General features: G+C 35.4%; 1 protein-coding gene across 1 annotated transcript in view; it reads right to left on the reverse strand.

Moving 5' to 3' along the window:
- Positions 1-22,943, reverse strand: part of LOC111507516 (uncharacterized) — a 74,118-nt gene that overhangs the window by 32,537 nt on the left and 18,638 nt on the right. Inside the window, 2 exon segments of the mRNA XM_023162830.2 lie at positions 16,365-16,594; positions 16,597-17,171. Of these exon segments, the coding sequence (XP_023018598.2) occupies positions 16,365-16,594; positions 16,597-17,166 (800 nt within the window). The 5' untranslated portion in view covers positions 17,167-17,171.

Genomic DNA, 22,943 nt, shown 5'->3' on the forward strand with positions numbered 1-22,943 from the left:
TGGAACTACAGGTTGACCTCGAATGACACTCGAAATAAATCCTCTACAATATTCAAAGTCTAGTTCACATGTACCATTTTTTCTTGAAAATATGAAAATTTTTATAGTCTCCGAAAATTAAGATCTTGATTTTCAATGTCATTCAAGCTGCAATTGTGCAATAATAATTTTTATAAACTGAAAGTTAACATAAAAACCGTGATAATTAACAAACTAAAACCCTAGAATTTTTTTCGCTTCGTGAAGTTAATCTAAACAGGCTAATGAAAAGATCTCCGTTGCAAAACTTACCAAATTTTTATTTTCCAAATGAAAAAAGTAAATAAAAAAATATTTTTCCTAAATCTTAATTGTTTCGATGTCTAACGATTAAAAGTACGCAAAAATAATTTTTTTGTGTTTTACTGTTATTGTTTAAAAAAATTGTTATAAACAAATGCATTGTTCATGAGTAAATCAATTTTTTTTCGTAATATACTTAATGACGGAAATGATGATTTGATGAGAAAAAATAGTTCCTTTTCTAAAAATCACAAATTCTATTGTTTTTGGAAATTTATTTTTTATTTGTTTCTTTTTAACAATTTGTTACAAATAAATTAATTTTTTCCATTTATTTTTTTCAAATTCTTAATCATATAATAAAAGTAGTCATGTATGTTTTTTTGAAAAAAAGTTTCTATTTTTTGAAGCTTTTCATATTATTAAGTCATAAAACCTGTCTTTTTCATTCACTTTTTGTTTTTGAAATTATAATAACTCTTAAACTGTTGCAGATATGAAAATAATGCTTCAGGTCTTTTCGTTCATTATCAATTCATTTGCAATTTTAGCTTTTCATTTATGTTCCAGCTCTATTATTTATTTGGTTATCGACTATTGTTTATAAAAAAATCCAAGATCTTTTCTTTAAACTTTCTAGGTGACAATACGAATCGAATGACACCTTGATCGTAATTTTCGGAGACTATATAAAAATTTTCGAAGAAAATTTTTATATAGTCTATTTACCATTAATGGTACAAAAACTCTCTTTCCCAGTATAGTACTGGGTTTTTCAAACATTCCAGTTTGTTTCTGAAAGTTACTTCTTTGCATGATCTACACGTAGAGTTACTACATTTAAAATTCTTTCTTAGGAAGATTCCCACTTTTTCTTTTGTATCAAGATGGAGTAGTAGAAATTCAAAAACTTTCTTTCCCAAAAATTATTCACTCCTAAAAATATAATCCTTTCAATATAAACTATACTATTATAGAAAATACAAATATCATAAAACCCATAGAAAACGACAAAGGTACTTGCAATAAATATGTGAAAAAACGATTTTTGACCTTTGACCTTGGAATATCTGTAGTCGCGGACACCCTACGATAAGTAGGTTTCGAGACAAGTTTTGGGGTGTTAAAATAAAGATTCATACAAGTTTATAGCTGACTATCTCTAATTCTGAGGTGAAACCCCTAATATTTCGTTAAGTTTGTTCTAGTTCTACGAAATTCAGGTTCTTGGACGTCAGGATGATGCGCAGTTGATATAGAGCGTTCTGGTTTATTGAGGATAATTTCAGACTGATGAATCCTCTTTTCTAGTTTCGACTGCGACATGATCCTAAACTGCTGTCTTGAACCGTCCCGAAACGTTCTTGCTCTCGAGGCTGAACTGTTGAGAACTGTTCCCGTTGCTGATGTGCATTCATGTAGAAATTTGTTTGGGCTATTTTCTAGGATGATTTTTTATTTATTTGATTCAAATAATTGATGATTGAGGTTAGATAACATTTGAACTAACTACAAGGATACGCTACATAACAAAATGGACATGATCAACAGTATTTTCTCCTTTTCATCTCTTCATATATACGATAGGTGGCACAGTGGTCTCCTCGAAATGCTTCTGGTTTAAACAAGTGTCCGAGACTATTTCGGACTTTTTGCTTGTACGCATCATGTCTGGAGATGTTTCCAAACAGTTTCGGATGTTAGAACTAGAACAAACCTGTAGTTCTGGGAAAACCGATGTAATAATGAAGGCGTTTCTCATTCGCCCCGTTTCTACGTCTGTGCACACCTTCGGCGGGAACAGAGAGCTAAATATTGAAATTATTCAGGCATTTCATTCCAGTTCGAAGTTTTACGTGCACATGCGACCACAACGTTCGTTGACCGGTGCATGCCACGCTGAGAGAAAGACGCGCAGAATCACCCAGCATCCAAAACAGGTTCTCGATGAAACGTTGGTATCTGGAGCACCGGCAAGCGACCGACCGGGTTGATGTTGATAATGAAGAAAGATGGCCGTTCCTATTTTAAACGCCGATGCTGTCGTTCATTCCAGTCTCTCGGCATACGTGACCCGACCATTTGATACGATTTATTCAGTCTTTCCAACCTCTGCGGTTTAATTTGAAATAAAATACAGTTCTAGTTTGAAATTGAAACGAATCAAACTTTGACTTCAATTTTTTTCAATATAGAAACAAAAGTAACAAGTCTATAAAAAATATTGAGAACTGTTTTGGTTTTTTTGCGTAATTTTTATGTTTTTGGGTATGCTGAATCCAAAAATGACTTTCTTTTTGTCATAGAACGTCACGTTTTCTCTATGTTGAAAAAGTTAGCATCTCAAAATAAAAGGTGAAGTACTGAAAAAATATAAATATAAATTCAGTAGTTAGCATCAAACACATTTCTGTTTTCCAGTGAAACTCCTTTTGGTACATTTTCGTTTGTAGGAAGCATTGGGATCAGTGGCGTAACTATGCCGGTTGAGGCCCGTGGCAAATTCATCGGATGGGCCCCCTTTCCCCAATATAAAGAAGCTGAACCAACAATAATACTATTTTTTTATTTTATAATACTTATTTATACACTTTTACTTGTGAGAGTACATTAATAAATTACTACGTTAAGTAGGTACATACAAACTTTATAGTTATACTTAGGTACATGATTTCCTAATAATTTAATTTAAATTAAAAGTACCTAATTTAAAGTACAGTCAGCGTTTAATTGATATGGGTACATAGAGTAGTCAAAATGATTTAAAAAACAAAAAAGCAATTCAATATACGCACACAAGGTGCTTACAACAATATGATGATTAAAATTCCTTCCTTCGGACTTTCTGTTCAGCAAAAGTGATAATGACATCAGTAGAATTTTCGATGGATAGAATAGCCAAGTTGCTTAACCTGTTTTTTGCCCCATAGAATTTTTCAAATAAGTTTTTATCAATTTCAGTTTTGAAAATGATCCCTCGGCACTAGCCGTAGTCACAGGTTTGGTGAGGAATAATAGAAATATAGTGCACACTTCAGGAAAGCTTGAAGACAGAATGATTTTTTATTATTAATAAATCACCAAGTTATAGAAGATGAAGTTTCTATTTCATGTCTAAAAGTGGATTGAAAACTGAGAATTTCCTTGGAAAACGAGATGGATATATCTTCTTCATGTAGATGGACAAATGCTAAAGCCTTTTCCAATAAATCAGTATAGTTCAAATTTTGCAAAGTGGCAGGTTGCAAGACACTGAAATTGAAAACAATTTCATTCATTCCAAGGAAACGCGATTTCAGTTGATTAATGATTATGTCTCATACACGATAGAATACGTTCACTTCAAACAAGCTTTCAGGATCTTGGAGAGGTTCATCCTCACAAATTTCATCAAAATGACGTTTCCCTTTCCTCTGACGAGTTTTAGGAAATTCAGGGTTTATAGACCACTTCACTGCAATACTATTTGCTTCCATTTTTTAAATCTTCAAATTCATGTCGATACTTCTCAAGATGTTCTAGACAGATTTGCCAACACTTCGAAGCATAGTTTGTAAGACTTTGCAATGGAAACTCAACAACATAATAGAAATGTTTCGGAATTTGATAAAACAGTTTTTGTAAGCAATTTTTGAAAATCAACAAACCGAACTTTTAAAGCAAACATGGCATCAAAGCATCCTGCCCATCTAGATGGATCCATTGTTTTTAATGTTACTGAATTTGATGATACCCCGGCCTCTCCTTTATTATCAGATATAAAAATAGATAATACATTCCATAGTTTAATACTATGGCCCAAAAAATTATAAATTTGTTGCACAGTTTCGAATGATATTTGTATTTCTATGACCTCTTTTACTACATCATTTAATGCCAAATTCAAATTATGATCAGTGCAATGGACATAAACCGCATTTGGGTTGGGATTCTCCTCTGACCTGGGCCCCTTCCGGCTGGGGGCCCGTGGCATTTTGCCGACTTGCCACCCTGTAGTTACGCCATTGATTGGGATGGTCTCTCTGAAGCGTCCAACAGTACCTCCATCTTCCCTGTATCTTTTCTCCATCTCCTTTATATCTTGGTGAAATCGTTCACTTTGCTCTTCACTGACATCTCCTAAATTTTCTGGATTTTCTGGAAAGTAGTCAAGGTGGGAATGGAGAAAATATACTTTTGAACTCATTAGACATCCTAAAGCTTGAAATACTTTTACCATTCTTTTGACGATTTGTTTGTAGTTAAGGTATTTTTTATTGACTAAAAATTTTTCTATAACCTTCATGAAGGCAATCCACCCTTCTCTTTGAGGATATGTCATGGTTGTGATGAATTGTGGATCAGCCATAAGCCGTCTAATATTTGGTCCAACAAAAACATTTTCGTTCAAATATATGATGGAAGAGGACGATACTTGATGAAAATATATAACTAACGTATTCACAAAAACTCTTTACTGTGAGATTTTCACTAAACAATTTTACAACAACACGTGTTTCGCCATTCAATGGCTTCATCGGGCGTGTCTTTACTAACTAATTCTACATATTCAATGCTAAGGATAATGAAGTGAGCTGAAAGAGGTAGAACGGTTATTGCAATACATAAAAATTACTACGTAGGAAAAACTCTAGATTTCCTTAATTCACGGTGCTACAAGATTCTGAGAAATGACCCTACAACTATGTACCAGAAAAAGGTTAAGGAAACAACAATGGAAATGTATAGCATTGATCATGAATCCACAACCACCAAAACTGTATTCTCTTATTAAATTACACAAAACCAATTTCCCGATTAGACCTGTGGTGTCGTCTGTAACGGCATCTACCGTAAAAATCTCAGAAATTCTTATAAAATGGATTCAAACCTATACCAATTTCAAGCCGATATTTAGTATAAATAATTTTTATCAATTAATGGATAATATTAAAAACGTAATTGTTCCTGATAACGCAAAATTAATATCGTTCGATGTCCAAAATGTATTTCCCAGTATTCCGCCAATTGAAACAACTGGACTGGTTGAGAGTCTATTAGACAAAAACCACGTGAATCCCCTAACTAAAACAGAACATTTTATATTTACTTACTATTTGTCTATCTCAAAAGTATTTCCAGTTTGACGAAAAATTTTATTCATGCAGTGAAGGACTAATAATGAGAACCCTTTGAGTTTCTTGCTGACTGAATTTTTCATGGATAACATAGAGTATGAAATCCATGATATTCAGTGAACTAGCCAGTTTCTTGTACTGTTACAGATACGTAGATGATATCATAGTCTGTTTTACTGGTACAGATAGGCAATTAGGCAAGTTCATTGAATATGTCAATTCCATCCACCCGTCAATAAAATTCACCACTGAGACTCCATTCTTTCCAAAAAACTAGAAAAGCAAGCCATGGACTTGGTTTACCCAAATTCAAGATGCGATAACGTCAGTTATAGCACATTGTCATATTCAGATATCAATAAATTCGGGAATTCGGGTAATTTACTGAATGATCAATTAGAATTGAATAACTCCCCGTTACTAAATATTCTTTCAAATCTTGAAACTGGGACATAAGCTCAGGTAATTTAATTCATTACAAACTTAGGTAAAAATCTGGTAGGTACTTCAAATTATAGAATAAGGTATATTTAGTTTTGAATATGTAGAATAAGTAAGTAAAGATGCGCCCGAAAAAGCCATTGTATGGCGAAACACGTATTGCTTTTTTGTAAAATCGTTTAGTGAAAATCTCACAATGAAGTATCTTCCTTCAACTTTGCTGTGAGAGGCCTGAAAACTTTGATTTTAAATATTTCCATCTCTTGGAAGCGACTTCACAAATTGCTATATCAATCCCAGCTTTATGTGAAGCGGTGGTAAAACGTTCTTTTCGCCAACGTTAAGCTCCCTCGGAGGCCAACACCTTTTGGTCCAGTGGTCCAGTTTTTGATATAGTTTCAACCAATTTAATTATATTTACTATATATATTGACGTCATAGTTTCCAGTCTCTTTTCACAACGAATTTTTGCATGTCACACTGAAAATAAATTCAAGCGGAAAGTTGAACCATGGTCATGGATTTGGTACGTGAATGACAAATATATATATATATATATATATATATATATATATTACAATGTAGGTTTTCACGGATGGTAGAATATGAACAGCCGGAAAAACAACACATCATATATATATATATATATATATATATATATATATATATATATATATATATATATATATATATATATATATATATATATATATATATATATATATATATATATATATAGTATATTCAAGTGACGTATTTCTGAGACAATTTTAAGAAAAAAGTCTCTATGTCCAAAAATGCTTCGTTCCGGAAATACAGGGTGTTGAAATTGAATTTTTTGTTCGTATTTCAAAAATACCTTTTGAAAAAAATAAGTTATTTGCACGAAATTTGGTACCCGGGGTATTTTGACTTGAGAAATCATAATTTCGTAATAATAATGTACCACCTAGAGGGTGATTCGTACGCTGTCATTATTTATTTCAAATTGACCTAACTTTTTCAACAGTAAACGTTTGGTACTTTTCATGAAAATAAAACTAATTTCCACACCTTTTTCGAAGTAAAAAAGGTACACTTCCCCAACAACTCTGTAGGTGATCCTGTTTGAGATATTTACATTTTTCTATATCGATGCATATTACTTAGCTCCAAGGGCGCTGAGTTAAGTTGTTGAGAGCATTACAAAAACTAAGTATGTGGTGAATCTCGTCAAAATAAACAACTTTTTCCTATATAATGTTTATCGAAAAATTATGCATTTTCGAGATACTACTAATTTTTCAAAACATGGTTGGTTTTTGTCATAATTTTTATGCAATTTTAGTTATTTGTATATCGAAAACAAATGATTTTTTGATAAATCATGATAAATCACTTAGCTATGAAACTAACCTAGGGTAGGTTAGGTCCAAAGTAAATGGGTTGATTCGACCCTCCATCGCAACCCGCAGGGGTTTATTAAGCCCCCACCTATTCAAACTTTACCAAATAAATCCAACTTCTGAACGAAGCCGATAAGTTCATATGGTGAGTGATCTTTCAGGTCAGATGGTGAGAATGTGGTGCTACCAAGCTCTGAAAACCTGAATCGGTCTGCAGCGGGGCAGACACAAAGTATATGCTCTGCTGTTTCATCATTTTCCAAACAGAGGCGACACGTACTGTCATCCGGTAGTCCGATTCTCTGCATATGATTCAGACGACTGTGACCTGTGAGGAGGCCTGTTAGACATCGAAGTTCATCCCTACTGTAGTCCAACAGCTGTTTGATATCAAGCTTCGAATGGTTAATGAACGCCTTGGAGTGAGCCAATCTTGGAAGATTTTGCAAGAAGTCCTTCAATCTTTTTGCCATACAAGTGTTTGATGTTTGGAAAAACCTAAAGCGATGCAAATGATAGGTTCTGGTCTGATAAAGCTGCTTGCAACACCCTCCTTTGCAAGAAAGTCAGCAGCCTCATTGCATTCCAGGCCAGTGTGGCCAGGAATCCAGATCAGAGACTATGTCTTAAGTCTTCCTATTGAGGAAAGTCGTTTTTGGCAATTTGCTACAAATTTAGAACGTCTTGATGATTCTGATCAGAGTTTGGTCATGTTTAAACATAACAAACTGAAATATTTGCGTCAGTATGTGACAATGGATGAAACATGGATCCATCAATCAAAACGATCATCATCTAAGTGGAAAGCAACTAGTGAACCTCGTCCAACGCCCGACAGCACAACAATCGGCTGGAAAGGTTATGGCTTTGGTATTTTGGGATTTGCGTGGTGTAATATTCATCGACTATCTTGAAAGGGGAAATACCATCAACAGAAAATATTATATAGCATTATTGGATCGTTTTAAGGCCGAAATTGCAAAGAAACGATCGCATTAAGATAACGCAACGCAAAACTACATTAATTGAACTTTGAATTGTTTCTACATCCACCGTATTCGCCAGATTTGGCTCCCAGCGACTACTGGCTGTTTGTAGATCTCAAAAAAATGCTTACCGGTAGGAAATTTCGCTTGAATGAAGAGGTTATTGCTGAAACTGAGGCCTATTTTGGGGCAAAAGATGCACTATGCAGCTCCAGTTAGGCACTGATTGGATACTAATTATCCAAACAAATGGATTGGAAGGAGAGGTCCCAATGAGTGGCCGCCGAGGTCACCAGACTTGGCGCCACCTGACTTTTTTCTGTGGGATCACCTCAAGGCAGTTGTTTATAAAACTCAACCTGCGTCACTTGGGGAATTGTGAGAAAGAATTACGCAAGCATGTCGCGCCATTACTAGAACAACATTTGCCAAAGTTCGTGCAGAACTTGAAAATAAGCTGTGTTATTGTTTACAAAACAACGGAACACACTGTGAACATTTATTCAATCGACATTTTTAATAAATTTGCAGTTAAACAAAAAACTCATTAAATATTCCATTTAAGCCAAAGTTTCACAATTATTGCTTCACCCTGTACAATTATTATTTATACCATTGGACAGCATTTTTATAGTCTTCTCAATGATGTATCACAAGTAGGGGTTTCCAATTTAATCTTTTTGTGTTTTGGTCGGTGGGGCCTAGGGGTTGAAGGGGGTTGACTTCTCTTTCAAGTCACTTTAGTTCCTCCTTACTATTCGGGCTTACTATCGGCTGTATCGTGAGATACAGCCCATTCTAAGTTTTAAAATTGACACACTGTATGTTTCATCCTCTACAATCAACTCCTCTACAGGCAACTCCAAATACAACATAATTAAAACTGAAACGTTAAAAACTATTACCGAATAATTGAAACGCAGCACCCCTATAGATTTAATCCAACAGAAACACAGAACTGAAATATTATTTTGAAAACGTATTTCAAAAACTTAGTTTTTGTTACGGATCTAATGTATGGGAGTAGTATTTTATAGAAAAAATTGATGGTTGGACTGATGGTTCGAGAATGTGTACGCCTAACATGCCTGCAAACAAAGAATCACGACTAATCATTGTGCATTGCAGAGGAAGTAAAGGATGGGTTCAGAATTCTTATGAACCATGTAGCATAAAAGTAAACTGTTGCTGTGAATATTTTGGAGACCGTTTGTAGTGTGGAGAATTGTTGAGAATGAATGAGACGGGTATATGACATTTTACTTCTCGATGCTTTTGAAAGCCTTACAAAAGCAAATTGCGACATGAAGAGTGAAAGTTTTTATTCCTTACGATTCAGTGTTCAACGGTTTCCAGATTACTTTTCCCAAAATTCATACGAAGTATTCATATGGTAATCAGTTAATAACTGAGTGATAGAGATAACCGAGGTTACTAACGATATCGAATAAAGATTCATATACCTGGATATAAATGAAGTGTGATATTGGTTACAATCATCTCCTGATGATATTTTGGCAAAATTAGTTTTGTTAGAAAAATGCAAGTTCAAGTTTCTGAGAGCTACCTACAAATTATTTCTAATGAAGAAAACTTACTGTTGAAGGATATCAACTATCTGAGCTATGCAATAAAGAGATTATTATTATGTCATGCCACCCAAGCATACAGTTTCCCGAATTGACTGTGGTTTCCACTAAATTTGAATTGTACTGTAAACAAGAAGTGTTCAGATCAAATAAACCATAAACATTCATATGGGGTAGAGTTAAAACTAAAACAATTTGTTAATTTCATCATAAATTTAGTACACCAACGATTACACGTCTATTATTTGAGTAGATAAATTCGAGAACTGGCCTCAAACGGTAGTCAGTGGTTTTTCACATGAATAATAATCAATTAAATTTTATTGATGCTTAATATTTATAATTATAAAAGGTTAACATGTATGCCATTTTTATAGTTTTATACCTACTGAAAGAATATATTCCTCAGTAGCATTAGTCTGTAAAATATGAACAATAAAAGTCAAGAGACGAAAATTATGAATAGATATTTATGAGAAACAATAATAAAATACATAATGAACTTGCTCTCCGAACTTGACCTGTCTTGCACAGGTAGAGCTTTTGGACAAATATTCCGTCATGAGTTGAATCTGTTTCAATTCGCCAAAACTCAGTGTGGTGAAAAAATAATTAAGTAATTTTCCAAGGGAACAGTAGCTTTCAAGGAATATATTCAGCCCATACTGTCCAACAGAAAGGGGGCCAAGTGGCACATCATTTTGAAAAGCATTTCCAATGGTACAGTCGAAGTAGGTAAACGTTATTGTGCACATTTGAAGTTGACGGCACTCTCAAAGGCCAAAAAAACCAATACATAGAAATGAAAAGGCTGCGAACTAGTCTACGTAGACTGTAGAATTGGCGGTTCGTATTGGATAAGTTTTACTAACCGAGTTTTATGATTGGCTGAAGAGTCATGAAATTGAATTTGAAGTCATGTTACGGTGACGAATAGAATGTAGCGATGAGTACCGCCGTTTTGTCGTCAATGTTCAGTTCAGGAACGAGTGTGATAACAACACAGACTTTTTCCTGTGTAGTGATTTCAATAGCGCTGGTGAACAATGCGAAAAAGAGATACCAGTGAATAAGATTCAGCTGCATTTGAATATTGAAACACAAAGTATGTTTCGATGTATATAAGAATCTACATCTCAAGTTTGGTTTCGAGGAAAACAAACTATTACAAGCAACATCAGATTTGACCGAAGTGCCTTTCTCAACTGTACGTAAAATAGTCAAAAACAAACCTTATGAACGCAACAGGATTACCAAGACCTTTAGATGTTCATCTAATAAAATCTTTGAAAAAAACAATATACGACTGTTACAAAAGCAATGAGATTCCTACAACTGAAATCATAAGGAAGACATTTAATACTTCCGGCCATAACGTGAGATGTTGTAGCAAAACTAGAATTTAGATTTGAAATAAATAATAAGCAGTTATGAAAAGCAGGAGAATAGTGGAATTGCGTAACAAATACTTGGAACAAATAACTAAATATAGACAAGAACTCTTGATTGTCGAGTTGACGGGAATTCGGTCAAAATGTTGAAGAAAACCTATTTCTAAATTGTCGACGTTTCGAAACTTCATTGTTTCATCTTCAGGACTCTGACATATAAGAACAAGACATACATATTAAAATGGAAATTCACAAACCAGTTCTGTTAGAAACAAAATAAATTATGTAATATAACAATAGTTAAAAAATAATAATGAACGGTTCGAACACTTTACAAAAAAAAAAACAATGTTGATGAGTACTTACATTTAGGGCGGCTTTCCGAGTTGAAGGGTGAAGTGAATAATTTCGACATGTATTTATATTTTATGTCGAAATTATTCACTTCACTCTTCAACTCGGAAAGCCGCCAACTTGACAATCGAAATCATATTCAACGGTCGCCATCCTATTCAAATATAGACAAGAACAACGGCAAATTTTCTATTTGGATGAAACTTGGTATGACATTCAGGAGAAAGGTACGAAAGGGTGGACTGATGGTTCGAGAATGTGTACGACTAACATGCCTGCAAACAAAGGATCACGACTAATCATAGTGCATTACGGAGGAAGTGAAGGATGGGTTCAGAATTCTTTGAAACTATGTGGAAAAAAACTTTAGGACTGCAATGTTAACTATCAAAAGAACATGGAAGCTAACACATTGATCCCAAATTTGGATGCGAATAGTGTAATAGTTCTTGACAACGCTTCCTATCATTCGAGACACCTCATCAAAGTACCAAATTTGAATAAAAATGAAATACAAAGTTTTTTAATGGATGACAATTTGTATTTTGAAGATTACTATACCAAAAATCAACTACTTCAAGTTTTACAGACAAAAAAATTTGAAAAAGTGTATACCCTTGAGAGTATTGCTGAAAAGTATGGACACACCATACTGATACTTCCCCCATATTCGCGATGGATTCATGTTCACCATTGATATGCCCAAAATAAAATATAAATAGTTGATCGCGGACAAAGACAATAGCCATAAGCTTTCACGGCTAGTGTCCAATAAATTGTCCGATGTTTCCGGGTTCATTAGCCGTGGTCTGCAAGTTTTTATACTTGACATTTCGTCTGCTACGGCGGCAGACATTATCAAAGACGATGCGTCAAAGGTCGAAGTAACCTGAACTGCTGTGATGCGCAGGACCAGGTGTCGGACGGCCGACTGCTCTTGTATTGTGGAGTTTTAACGCTTCTTTCCATGGTTCCGTTGTAGACGAACCACAACTACACGGTATGTGGTGTACTCTTTGGGTACTTAATTATCCCCGGGGTCTTTTGCTGACCTGAGACTATTCTCTATCGTTCTTGTTGGCTTGAAATTGGACCTTAACTTCAATATTTTCCAAAGATCCTTACAATTTGGCCCACCACATCACTTATGTAGGGCAGAAAAGTTCTTCTATTGGCCGTTCACTCCAGTGTCACCCTGGAGTATTTCTGTATCGGTCGTAAGGCTCTGTCGGAGGTCTTTCCGGAGAGGCTACAAGAGGAAATATGTCATCTGGAGAATGCGTTCATGGGTAACGGATATAACCAAGCCGAAATACCCCGACACTTAAGACCCATGACTGACCATCAAAAATTGCCGCTATGTCCAAAACAAATAAATTCGTAGTTGCTCTCTCAGGCGGCAGCGTTGACATTGCCTTTGAACGTCTGCAATTTCTTGTTACAATCAGAGGGTATTATCCGAGGTTATTCAAAGAAGTCATATAAATATATAAACATAAGAATAATTTCAACTGTAAGGAAGAGAACTCTAACATCAACAAGACATTGATTCTTCCAATAATTGAGCCCTTGGATTTTGAGCTGAAGAACTTCAAAAATAATGTCACTAATGCACCTTTGAAAATCGTTTCAAACACGAATCATATTTTTGCTTAGGATAGGAAAATGAAAAAGACAACACATCACAAATGGCAGATTGTGGTTTGATAAGGGATATCGAATCATGTACAGCCAAGATAAAATTCCACTCAAGGAGTATAACAAAAATTATTTTCCAGGGTTAGTTATGAGATAGGATATGTTGCAGCCCTATAATGTTCATTACAGAAAATTAACAAGGAGAAATCCAGGCATCCATACAACAAAATACATCCCTGAAATTGTGAAAGAGTCAGCTAGGAAAAAACTACTTGGTACCAAAAAATGTGCAAAATTCCCAGTACATTACGAAACTAGTCAAACCGATGAGCGTTATGGATCTCAAAAAGTTGAAAATTATATATTCCTGAAGAAAGCTCTCCCGTTAATATTGTCAAGTGCAAAGCTATATTTTTCAATACAGTTTTCATTGAAAATGATGATAATTGAACGAATCAGCTTTCTGGCAATATTTTTTATATCACTTCTGAACGGCTCGGTTTATACCAAAATAATCATATATTTTTTGGAAGTACCTCTCTGACGTAATCGGGATATGGAAAGCAATATATGCATGTAATTTTGCTAAAAAAAACTTTGATAGGCAATTCTTCTACTCGGTATATTTGAGAATATTTCAAAAAACACAAACTTTTGTATGTAACACTGTATTTTTTTTTAACTTTCAAGATTTATCATCAAATAATCTACAGATAATATAAATATTTTTCATTTCCGAGATTGAACAAATAATATTAATAATAATAATAATGCAATGATGCAACAAATATGCTTGCCGTTCTAATCTTACTCTACTCGTTTGGAGTAGTGAAGTGGACTCGGAGGAGCTGTATCAACTCGACGTAAAGACCCGAAAAATGATGCATCTCTATAGGAGTTTGCATCCCAAATCGTCCGTTCCACGGTTGTACTTCCCCCGACAACAGGGAGGCCATGGACTTTTGAGTTTGCAGTGTCTACATGTCAGAATGGTACTTACTGGATACAGCCTGTAAAGTCGTCAGAAGTTCGGATCCCCTTCTCTGCATGGTCCGTGATCATGAGAGACCAGGAATTGGAGCATTTCTCTTTAGGGCAGCTGCCCGAGCAGCTGATGAACTCGGTATAGTTTACGACACTGAACGAAGTGACCACAACTTTGTCACCGAGTTGGAACCTGTTCAGCAAAAAGCTCAGATAAAAGCCGCCGAGATCTCCTTACTTCTGCGGAAACACAAGGATAAGCCAATGCATGGGGTCTTCTACAATAACATTGGAGACCTTGGCTTATCAAAGCGCCTAACGTTCGCTTTTCTCAGGTCGAATGGGCTGAAGTCGGAAACTGAGGAGTCCATCATGGCTTGCCAGGATAGTGTCTTCAACACCTTAGTCTACCGCAATCGCGTGATGGGTTCCTGACACAAGGTGCAGGGCCTGCCGTGAGGCGCCCGAGACCCTAATGCACTTGCTATCAGCATGTCCAGCATATGCGTTCTCGGCCTATATCCATCGACATAACGCGGCCCTAGAGTGCTATATTACTATCTACGGCATTCCTACGGTATTGACGAGTCACCAGTGTTGCCCTATGCTCCGGGGGATATTGAATCTGTTGTGGGGAACGAGACATGCTGAATTTATTGGAACTATTCGTTTCCCACTCTCAGGCTCATACAAGCTATTGAGCCTGATGTAGTCCTTCTCGACCACCAGAGCAAGACAATATTTGTCGTGGAGTTTTCGGCTCCTGGCGAAATGAATATCGTCAGAAAACAGGAGAAAAAAACGGATGAAATATCGAGATTTTCTCTTCAAACTCCGCAGACTCTATCCAGATCACTCTGTCAAGATGGTTGTTCTGATAACTGGAGTCCTTGATAGAATAATGCCCTCTCTACTCTCGAATCTCAAAATCATACCAGCTTGCCGTACTAAGGCAGAAATCTTAGCCGGTCAGATGCAGAAGGCTGTTATTCTTGGCTCATTGCGCCTGCTCAGGACACACGATTCTCGGACCCAATGATCACTTACCCCACGGTGTGAAGAGTGGCCGATAGTTGATAATGCTGGCGCTTCCTCTCGAAAGTATGGGGGCTTTGTGGGATAGGGCCTGACCAGCGCATACTTCGGTTAAAAAAAAATTAAAAAATGATCTTTACGAACTTGGCGGATTTTAGTATAGCTTCTACTCAACTAAGAACAGACATTTGACAAAAGCGTTTGATAATATTCTTATCATATGACGAATCATACAAAGATAGACAAAAAAAGGGAACAATATTCAATTTTGTTTTTTTTTTTCATTTCACTGTTTACTGGAAATAATTTCCCTGAATGTTTTTCTAAATGAAAATAGTGATTTGATTTTAATATAATAAAAGTAGATGTTGAGCAGAGCTGCTGCCTGGTGAAAAAAATGGGCGTTCATATAATTGTGAAGAATGTTTGGGAATTGTGAGAAGATTTGTAAGACGGAGATTTCTGTCATATATGAAGCTTCTGAGTACAAAGTTATTCATTCGGGAGTTTTACTACTCAGAAGTGTACCTATAAACAAAGTTTATTAAGTGATGCTCACGTCTATTACACATCTTCAGCCATCCAATCTCATTAATAAAGGATGTGGTATGTGCTACAAAAATACGTTAATGGCGTTAATTCTGTTTCTAGTAATCGATTGTTCAAAGTTAGTTTGGAATACGTTTGTTTTTTTTTCTGTGTTAAAATCGTATATTGTTTTTTTTTTGCAATTTATTGGCCTATATGATTGATTCGTTGATTTTCTGAAATACCATCAACTTTCTGCGCTGATTTCCGCGGTATTTTTTCAGTAATAACCCGAAAAATATTACTTTAAGAGCTGGTGAGTTGTAATAATTCTTCCAATGATTTTCGAACACGATTGTTCAGAAAATGCTTTTCAAATATAAAGTATTTGTATAACCCTGGTAAGAGAATCAAAAGACCATTAAAATAAAGGACTAAATGACCTTTCCCATTTTCCTATCCCTCATAGGGAGTTGAACTACGAGATCTGAAAATATTTCTCGCAACTGTTCCCTTAGAAATGAAATTGAAGTATTTCCCATTGTTCACACCATTTCATGAAAACATTAAATTGAGGATGGAAACTTTCCAAATTGACTCCTCGGATAACAGTAATGATATTAGTTCTGCTCACCTGTGATCTCTCAAATGGTCTTGTCTCCTGAAAGCTTTTCCACAAATATCACATGAGTAAGGCCTTTCATCGGTATGGGTTCGTTCATGTATCAACAAATTGTAACTTTTCGTGAACTGTCTGTTACAGTATTTGCAAATAAACTGCTTCTTAGGTCTTGACGCCCGTCCTGGTGCTCTGAGTAGCCTTCGGTCTAAATGGGCGTGCATCTGAGGAGGGCCAGGCGGAAAAAGAGTCCCACTTCCCGAAACGTAAATGTGGACGGGTTGGCTGGTGAAGTAGGCAAAAATCCGGAGAAAGAATGATTCTGCGAACTTCCCGACGCTTCCAGTAGCCCTGGACGATGAGGAAGCATCAAAGCTGCAGCATGCGCCGCTGCGACGCAGGCTGCTTCTTCGCGAAAATGGAGTTCCTTCCGTTTATCCTGCATCATGGCCATCAGATCAAAAGTAGAGGTAGACTTCCTTACCGTCGAAAAACTGCTGGAAACATTTTTCTCCGAACTGGGTGCTCCCTCGTTCCTTTCTCTGTTTTCCTGAATCAGATCAGATCCCAGTAAAGGATGCATCTCACCAGGATATAATATAGGATGCATACTCCGAGAAGGAACAACCGGTACAAACGCTGAACTTTCCCTGTGGTGGCTCATAGTTGATTGGAGAGGTACTTGATGGTGGTAGGACAACTGCCCCTCATAGCGAGTAGCAGAAGAAGACCTACTATTAACACCAGACGGTAGAGAAAATTCACGGCGTGAGATTGGGCGATCTTCTGCAGATAGGTTTGTTGCTGTTTCCGGCATCTTTTCTGAAACAAGACATTGCGTTACGTATTATTTCTCTCATCACCAAATTTTCAGTAAACGTTAGTTTCTAATAACAGCATTAACCGACTGTATCGTCGGTTAATGCTGTTAAAATATTGGGTAAACAGAATACGTTATCCAGTCCATGTAAAAATAAGTTTTTATGTAGGTATATCAAATGAAATCATCATGGCTTTATCGTTAATTTCCCATTTAACTTTGACAATTGATAACGGCCATCTTGCTACATCTGTCAAATTAGTTGCCGTTTATTCAGTCTGTTTTGCCAACTCACCATGGACGGGTATATCATTCAACTTCACGTGCAAATATTGTTTTATCAAAATGGGTGTTCTGTTCGGGCAGCGTATCGCTCCCCTCGTCCATTTTTCGGACGCCTTAGTCGTCTTACCGATAGGCCTATTCGCAATGTGGTGGATGAATTTGAGTCCACTTGTTCAGTAAACGATCGACCAACACACGTACGTCGACGAAACCCAAAATCTGCCGAAAACATCGTTACTTCAAGAGAATCCGAGGCAGTCGATTTCGAGTCGCTCACAAGAACTCGACCATTCGCAGACCACAACTTAGCGAATTTTGCATCGTGACTTGAGCCTGCACCCATACAAAATTCATCTCCACAGGAACTGAAGATAAACGACCTGCTCTGGAGCAGTTGGCAACTGACCCAAATTTTCTCATCTTCAGCGATGAGGTTAATTTCTGGATGAATGTGTAGTGAACAAATAAAATTGTCGAATTTGGGACGATACCAATCCATATGAGATCCATGAGCGTCCAATGCATCATAAAAAAGTCACTGTTTGATGTGGATTACGGGCTGGCGGCGTCATCGGTCTATATTTCTTTGAGAACTACGTTGGTCAGGCCATCGATGATTACCAACTTATTAAGGCCTGAATTGGATGATGTAGACCCCACGAAATGTGGTTTCAAGGGTAGGTGCCACACAACTGGCACTAGCGATTTAAGGTTATGATTATCTTACGTGGAGGTGATGTGCACTGGCCACGAGATTGTGCGATTTAGACTTTTTATTGTGAATTTTTTTTCTTAAGTTGCAGGTGTATGCAAATAAGCCACAAACTACAGCGGACCTCAAAGCTAACATAACCCATGTCATCAGTCAAACTCAGCCTGACTTATGCGCCAGAGTCATGGAAAATTGGACGTTTCGGATGCGCTTCACCCAGAGAAGCCGAGGAAGACATTTGAAGGATGTTATATTCCACACATAATGGCATCAATAGGGTTTCAAACGAATGAAAAATTTTGATGATATCCCACACACATTTTGTATATTTACTTTTTTTTTCTGATTGATTCGGCCGTTACTTGATGAAGATCCATAGTAATTTCATAAACTACAACTCACGATTTGATCTCCACAAACTTTATTTGAAAAATATAATCACAACATGTTTCGCTTGCACAGTAGCTTTCTTAACTATATGAAAGTATATTCATGTTGTGATAAAGTGTTCATTAACTTTGAACATGTTGTGATTATATTTTTCAAATAAAGTTTGTGGAGGTCAAATCGTGAGGTGTAGTTTTTGAAAAAAATGTTTGGTTACATTTCAAGATAAGAAGCGCCTAATGGAAGACCTTTTAGTTACACCAAACCGATTTAATTAAAAACGACAAAGGTATTTGTTTCCTAAGAACAACATTTTATCTCTTAAGTAAGGGAATCCAGACAAACTTTTCTGAAAACCAATAATAAAAGTTAGAGATTTGGTATAAGCACTATACCTAAGAATATAAAGGTCATGAGATAAACTATAAAAATATAAACAGATATCTGAACAGAGCCTCTTCGAGACTAGCTTTAGTTTTCTCGAAAGATATTTCGCAATGATGTTTTTAATAGATAATATGTATCATAGCTTGAGATACGACATTATCCTCAAAATTAATACCTTAAAGATGTTCATTCTTCAAAAAAATGCCAGCAGAATAATTTCAAATACTGGCAAAATTTCAAAAACGCCCAGCTCAAAAATTTGAGTCAGTCAAAGTGTTATGTTGGGCGAAACTGGATATTCTTCAAAAATGAAACGGGAACCTGTTTTTATTCTTCCATCTATCAAGTAAAGGAATTCAATAAACATTTTACGAAAAAGTAAAACCTATGTTTATGTTGGGCCAACGTCTATGGATATATTTCGAAAATGAGAGGTGGAGCTCCTTTATCTCTCAAGTAAGAAAATTCAAGACATTTTTTTCGGTAAACCAATAATGAAAGTCATAAATTTTATATTAGCGCAAGGTCCCAAGGTATAACATAAACATATAAAAAAGTATCTGAACAGAGCTTCTTCGAGACTAATTTCATGTCTCTCTCGAAAGATGAATCAAAATGAGTTTTTGAAAATATGATATCTGCGGCAATTTAGAAGATGACTTCAGCCCCAAAATTAATTCCAGCTGTCAGAATAATTCTCAGCACTGGTTTCAAAGATTCCTGTTGTTCCTTTTTCGAAAAAACTTGGTATAATGACAGTAACGTCTATATTAATTCACCAATGTCTACTGGAAATACATAAGAATAAGCATGTAATTCTAACCAATTATCAGTTTTACAAACGTAATACGAGAGCGAGAGGAGCTCATTTCATGAGACCACCCAGAACTGTCAAGGTCAGATAGGCACATACTATTCTTGGCTATTAGCAAGGAAATAGTTGTTTTCCTACAGAAGTTTGCCAAGTGTTACTGTGTAGAAAAATTGGTCCAATAAATTTTTTTTTTCAATTATGAACTTTCGTGTAGGTTTACCTCTTCACTATTTTTCACATCGAAGTGTTATTATTTGTTCTAATACATGATTAATTACTTTAACAAAAACAGTTAAAATAGTAACTGTTCAAACTGATATTTTACTAATAACATGCTAACGATAACCATTTGTAGTGCCTATAGTACATAACCGTAACAAAATGAAGTCATAAATAATTCATTGCATAAATTGTCGTCTTATGATAATCAGTTTCACGCTTTGTAAACTGTCTGACAATTTCAGAAGTCTATTTGGTATCAAGTTGCATATCATTTATGATATACACATAGATTCTCACAATCCAGAATATTTTTACAGATTATCACAATGACTCGTAGGGTCGAATTCACATTCAAGTTGAATTATATTAATGATCAAGTATATTCATATACGAGTAGAATAATGGCATTTGAAAGTAGTTTTAAATCGAATTCTAGAGAGGAGTATGTAGATAATTTGACTGGAAAAAATGTGTATTGATTGTTGCTAGAAAAAAAAATAATATAAAAAATATTTTGTGCTCATAGTGAAGGAAAACTGAGAAAACTCACTACACATTACTTTTCTTCATGAATTTATCAACGGGGTTTTCCTGAACTTAAAATTAATTGATTTCGAATTGTTCATACAATGGAAATATCTCATAATCTAGTTCTGAGATGTCAAATTTATTTGGAGACAACTATATTTAGTTAACGTTAGGTTTGATTTCAACGAACATTCTACTCTAAGACAATATTCTAAAATGAAGTACAGGAATAGTTCTTTCAGTTATAGCCATCATCTACTGAATCTAGTATTAATTATGTTTGGTTACCAGATGGATTTGGTTTCTTTGAAAAGAAAATACTACTATAAAACTTTCCAATTCGTACTTCTTATTCATTTACTCTTCGAATAAGTATTGTCCATAATATATTCTTACTTAAGGACATATTAGAATATCAATAATTGTACACTTGGAGATATGATGACGTTTATTCTCGCTGCGCTAAACTTAGCACGCAAGGTGGCTGCTGTGCCTAGACACTAGCGCTACCATTATTGTCGTTATATAACTTCAGTACTCACTTCAAGGTCAAAACGCTTTTAGTATGTCTTTGATATTTTAGAACCTTTCCATAATGTTAATTAACGAAAAGTCTGATTGGTAATTGTGATTCACTCTTTGGAACCTTTGGTGTAGTAACAAATATAACTGGAGTTTTATCACAACACCAAACCGTTATTTTCAAAACCTCGACACGTGTTTCAATCACCATGTGATCATCTTCAAGGCGAAGATTAATTTTGATAATATCAAAGTATTACTAATTGCGACATATAAGTAAAAAAAAAGTTATTACTCATCGTATTGTTTCATGATGGTCATTCGGCCAAAAAATTATAGTCTGGTTACTTGTCATATTATTTGTTAGTTTTTCTTCGGTGTCCATCTCTTATTATTTCTTTATATGTTAATAATGTTGAATTAGGATCTGAAAGGATATAAAATTCACCACAATAATTATATCAATGGATTTGGTTTTTAAGTCTTTGCAATACTTTTTCTAGGGTACCGCAAAACCATCTAGAACATCACCTCCATCGTGTAATTTAATGTTTACATGAAAATAGCTATTTCGATAGGGCTATTTCTTCCAGTTTGTGTCTGAAATTTACTTCTTTGTATGATCTTCATATCGTTATTTAGAGTAAATTTTTTGAAATTAATTGTTTTTTTCCTTTCTTTGGAAGTTTCCCACATTTTTTGTATCAAGATGGAGAAGTAGAAAGCCAAAACCTTTCTTTCCCAAAAATATAACTGTCCTAGAAAGATACCCTTTCAATTTGAACAAGATTAGGAAAAAATTTCAAAATCTTAATTTGAGACCACCTTAGCTGTGCGCAGAAGACAGGAGTGGAAACACACACAGCCCAGTCAGTCGAATTTGTCTGTTGTGAAGTGAGCATCGCGGGTTAATCGAGTGTACAGTCCAAGCAGCAATAAAGCGTAAAGGGTACAATTTGAGTATTGTAACTTAACCAGGATGGAGTTCAAATGAAACCTAAATAGTAAGGTGCTGACAAATCAAACAAGGGAAGTTATAGCCAATGTAATTTTTTATGCAACGAGAAGCGGCAGAAAATAAACCTATAAAGTACTTTAAAATAGTTCAAGAAAGAGCTGCTATGGCAACTGGCGTAAGTTTAAGCAGTATACAAAAAATTTCAAAGGAAATGAAATCAATTGAGAATGGAATAGCCACTGCTTTTTTGACACCAAAGATAAAAAGAAAGAAAGCCGCAGCTAAAACTTAGATGGTTTTGATTAAGGATTTCTTCGAAGATTTATTATTAATTATTATACTGTCGATAAAAAGGTTGCAACTCTTCGGCGTATACAGCATAAATTTGAATCCGAAAATGACTAAGCTGGTTCCTACGAAAGCTTGGATAAGTTATGCATGACATGGGATTTCGTTGAAGGAAAACGAAAATAATCGAAAATTAATAATGGAAAAGCCAGATATCGTTCAGTTGAGAACAATTTATTGCGAAATATGAAAAAAATTCGAGAAGAAAAGCGACCTATAATTTTCATGGACGAAATCTATATTCATTCCTCGCACACCCACATAAAAACCTGGAATGACAACACTAGTGAAGGTTTACATAAACCAATATCAAAAGGGCAAAGACTAATAATAGTGAATGCGGGCAGTGAAAATGGTTTTGTGAAAAATGCTTATTTAAAAAATAGATCAAATACGAAGTCAGGTGATTATCATAACGAGATGAACTTTACGAATTACATAAAATGGCTACAGGAGATACTTATTCCTAATTTACCACCAAAGAGTGTCTTAGTGATAGACAATGCTCCCTATCACAATGTGCAGTCTCCTACTTTATGTAATAGAAAGATCGAAATGATGGAATGGCTAACGCAACGAAATATACCTTTTACAGAAGATATGTTGAAAAT

The sequence above is a fragment of the Leptinotarsa decemlineata genome, unplaced genomic scaffold (assembly GCF_025532065.1).
Source record: "Leptinotarsa decemlineata unplaced genomic scaffold, Ldec_3_MD MMD2_tig00004307_RagTag_RagTag, whole genome shotgun sequence".
Lineage (NCBI taxonomy): Eukaryota > Metazoa > Arthropoda > Insecta > Coleoptera > Chrysomelidae > Leptinotarsa > Leptinotarsa decemlineata.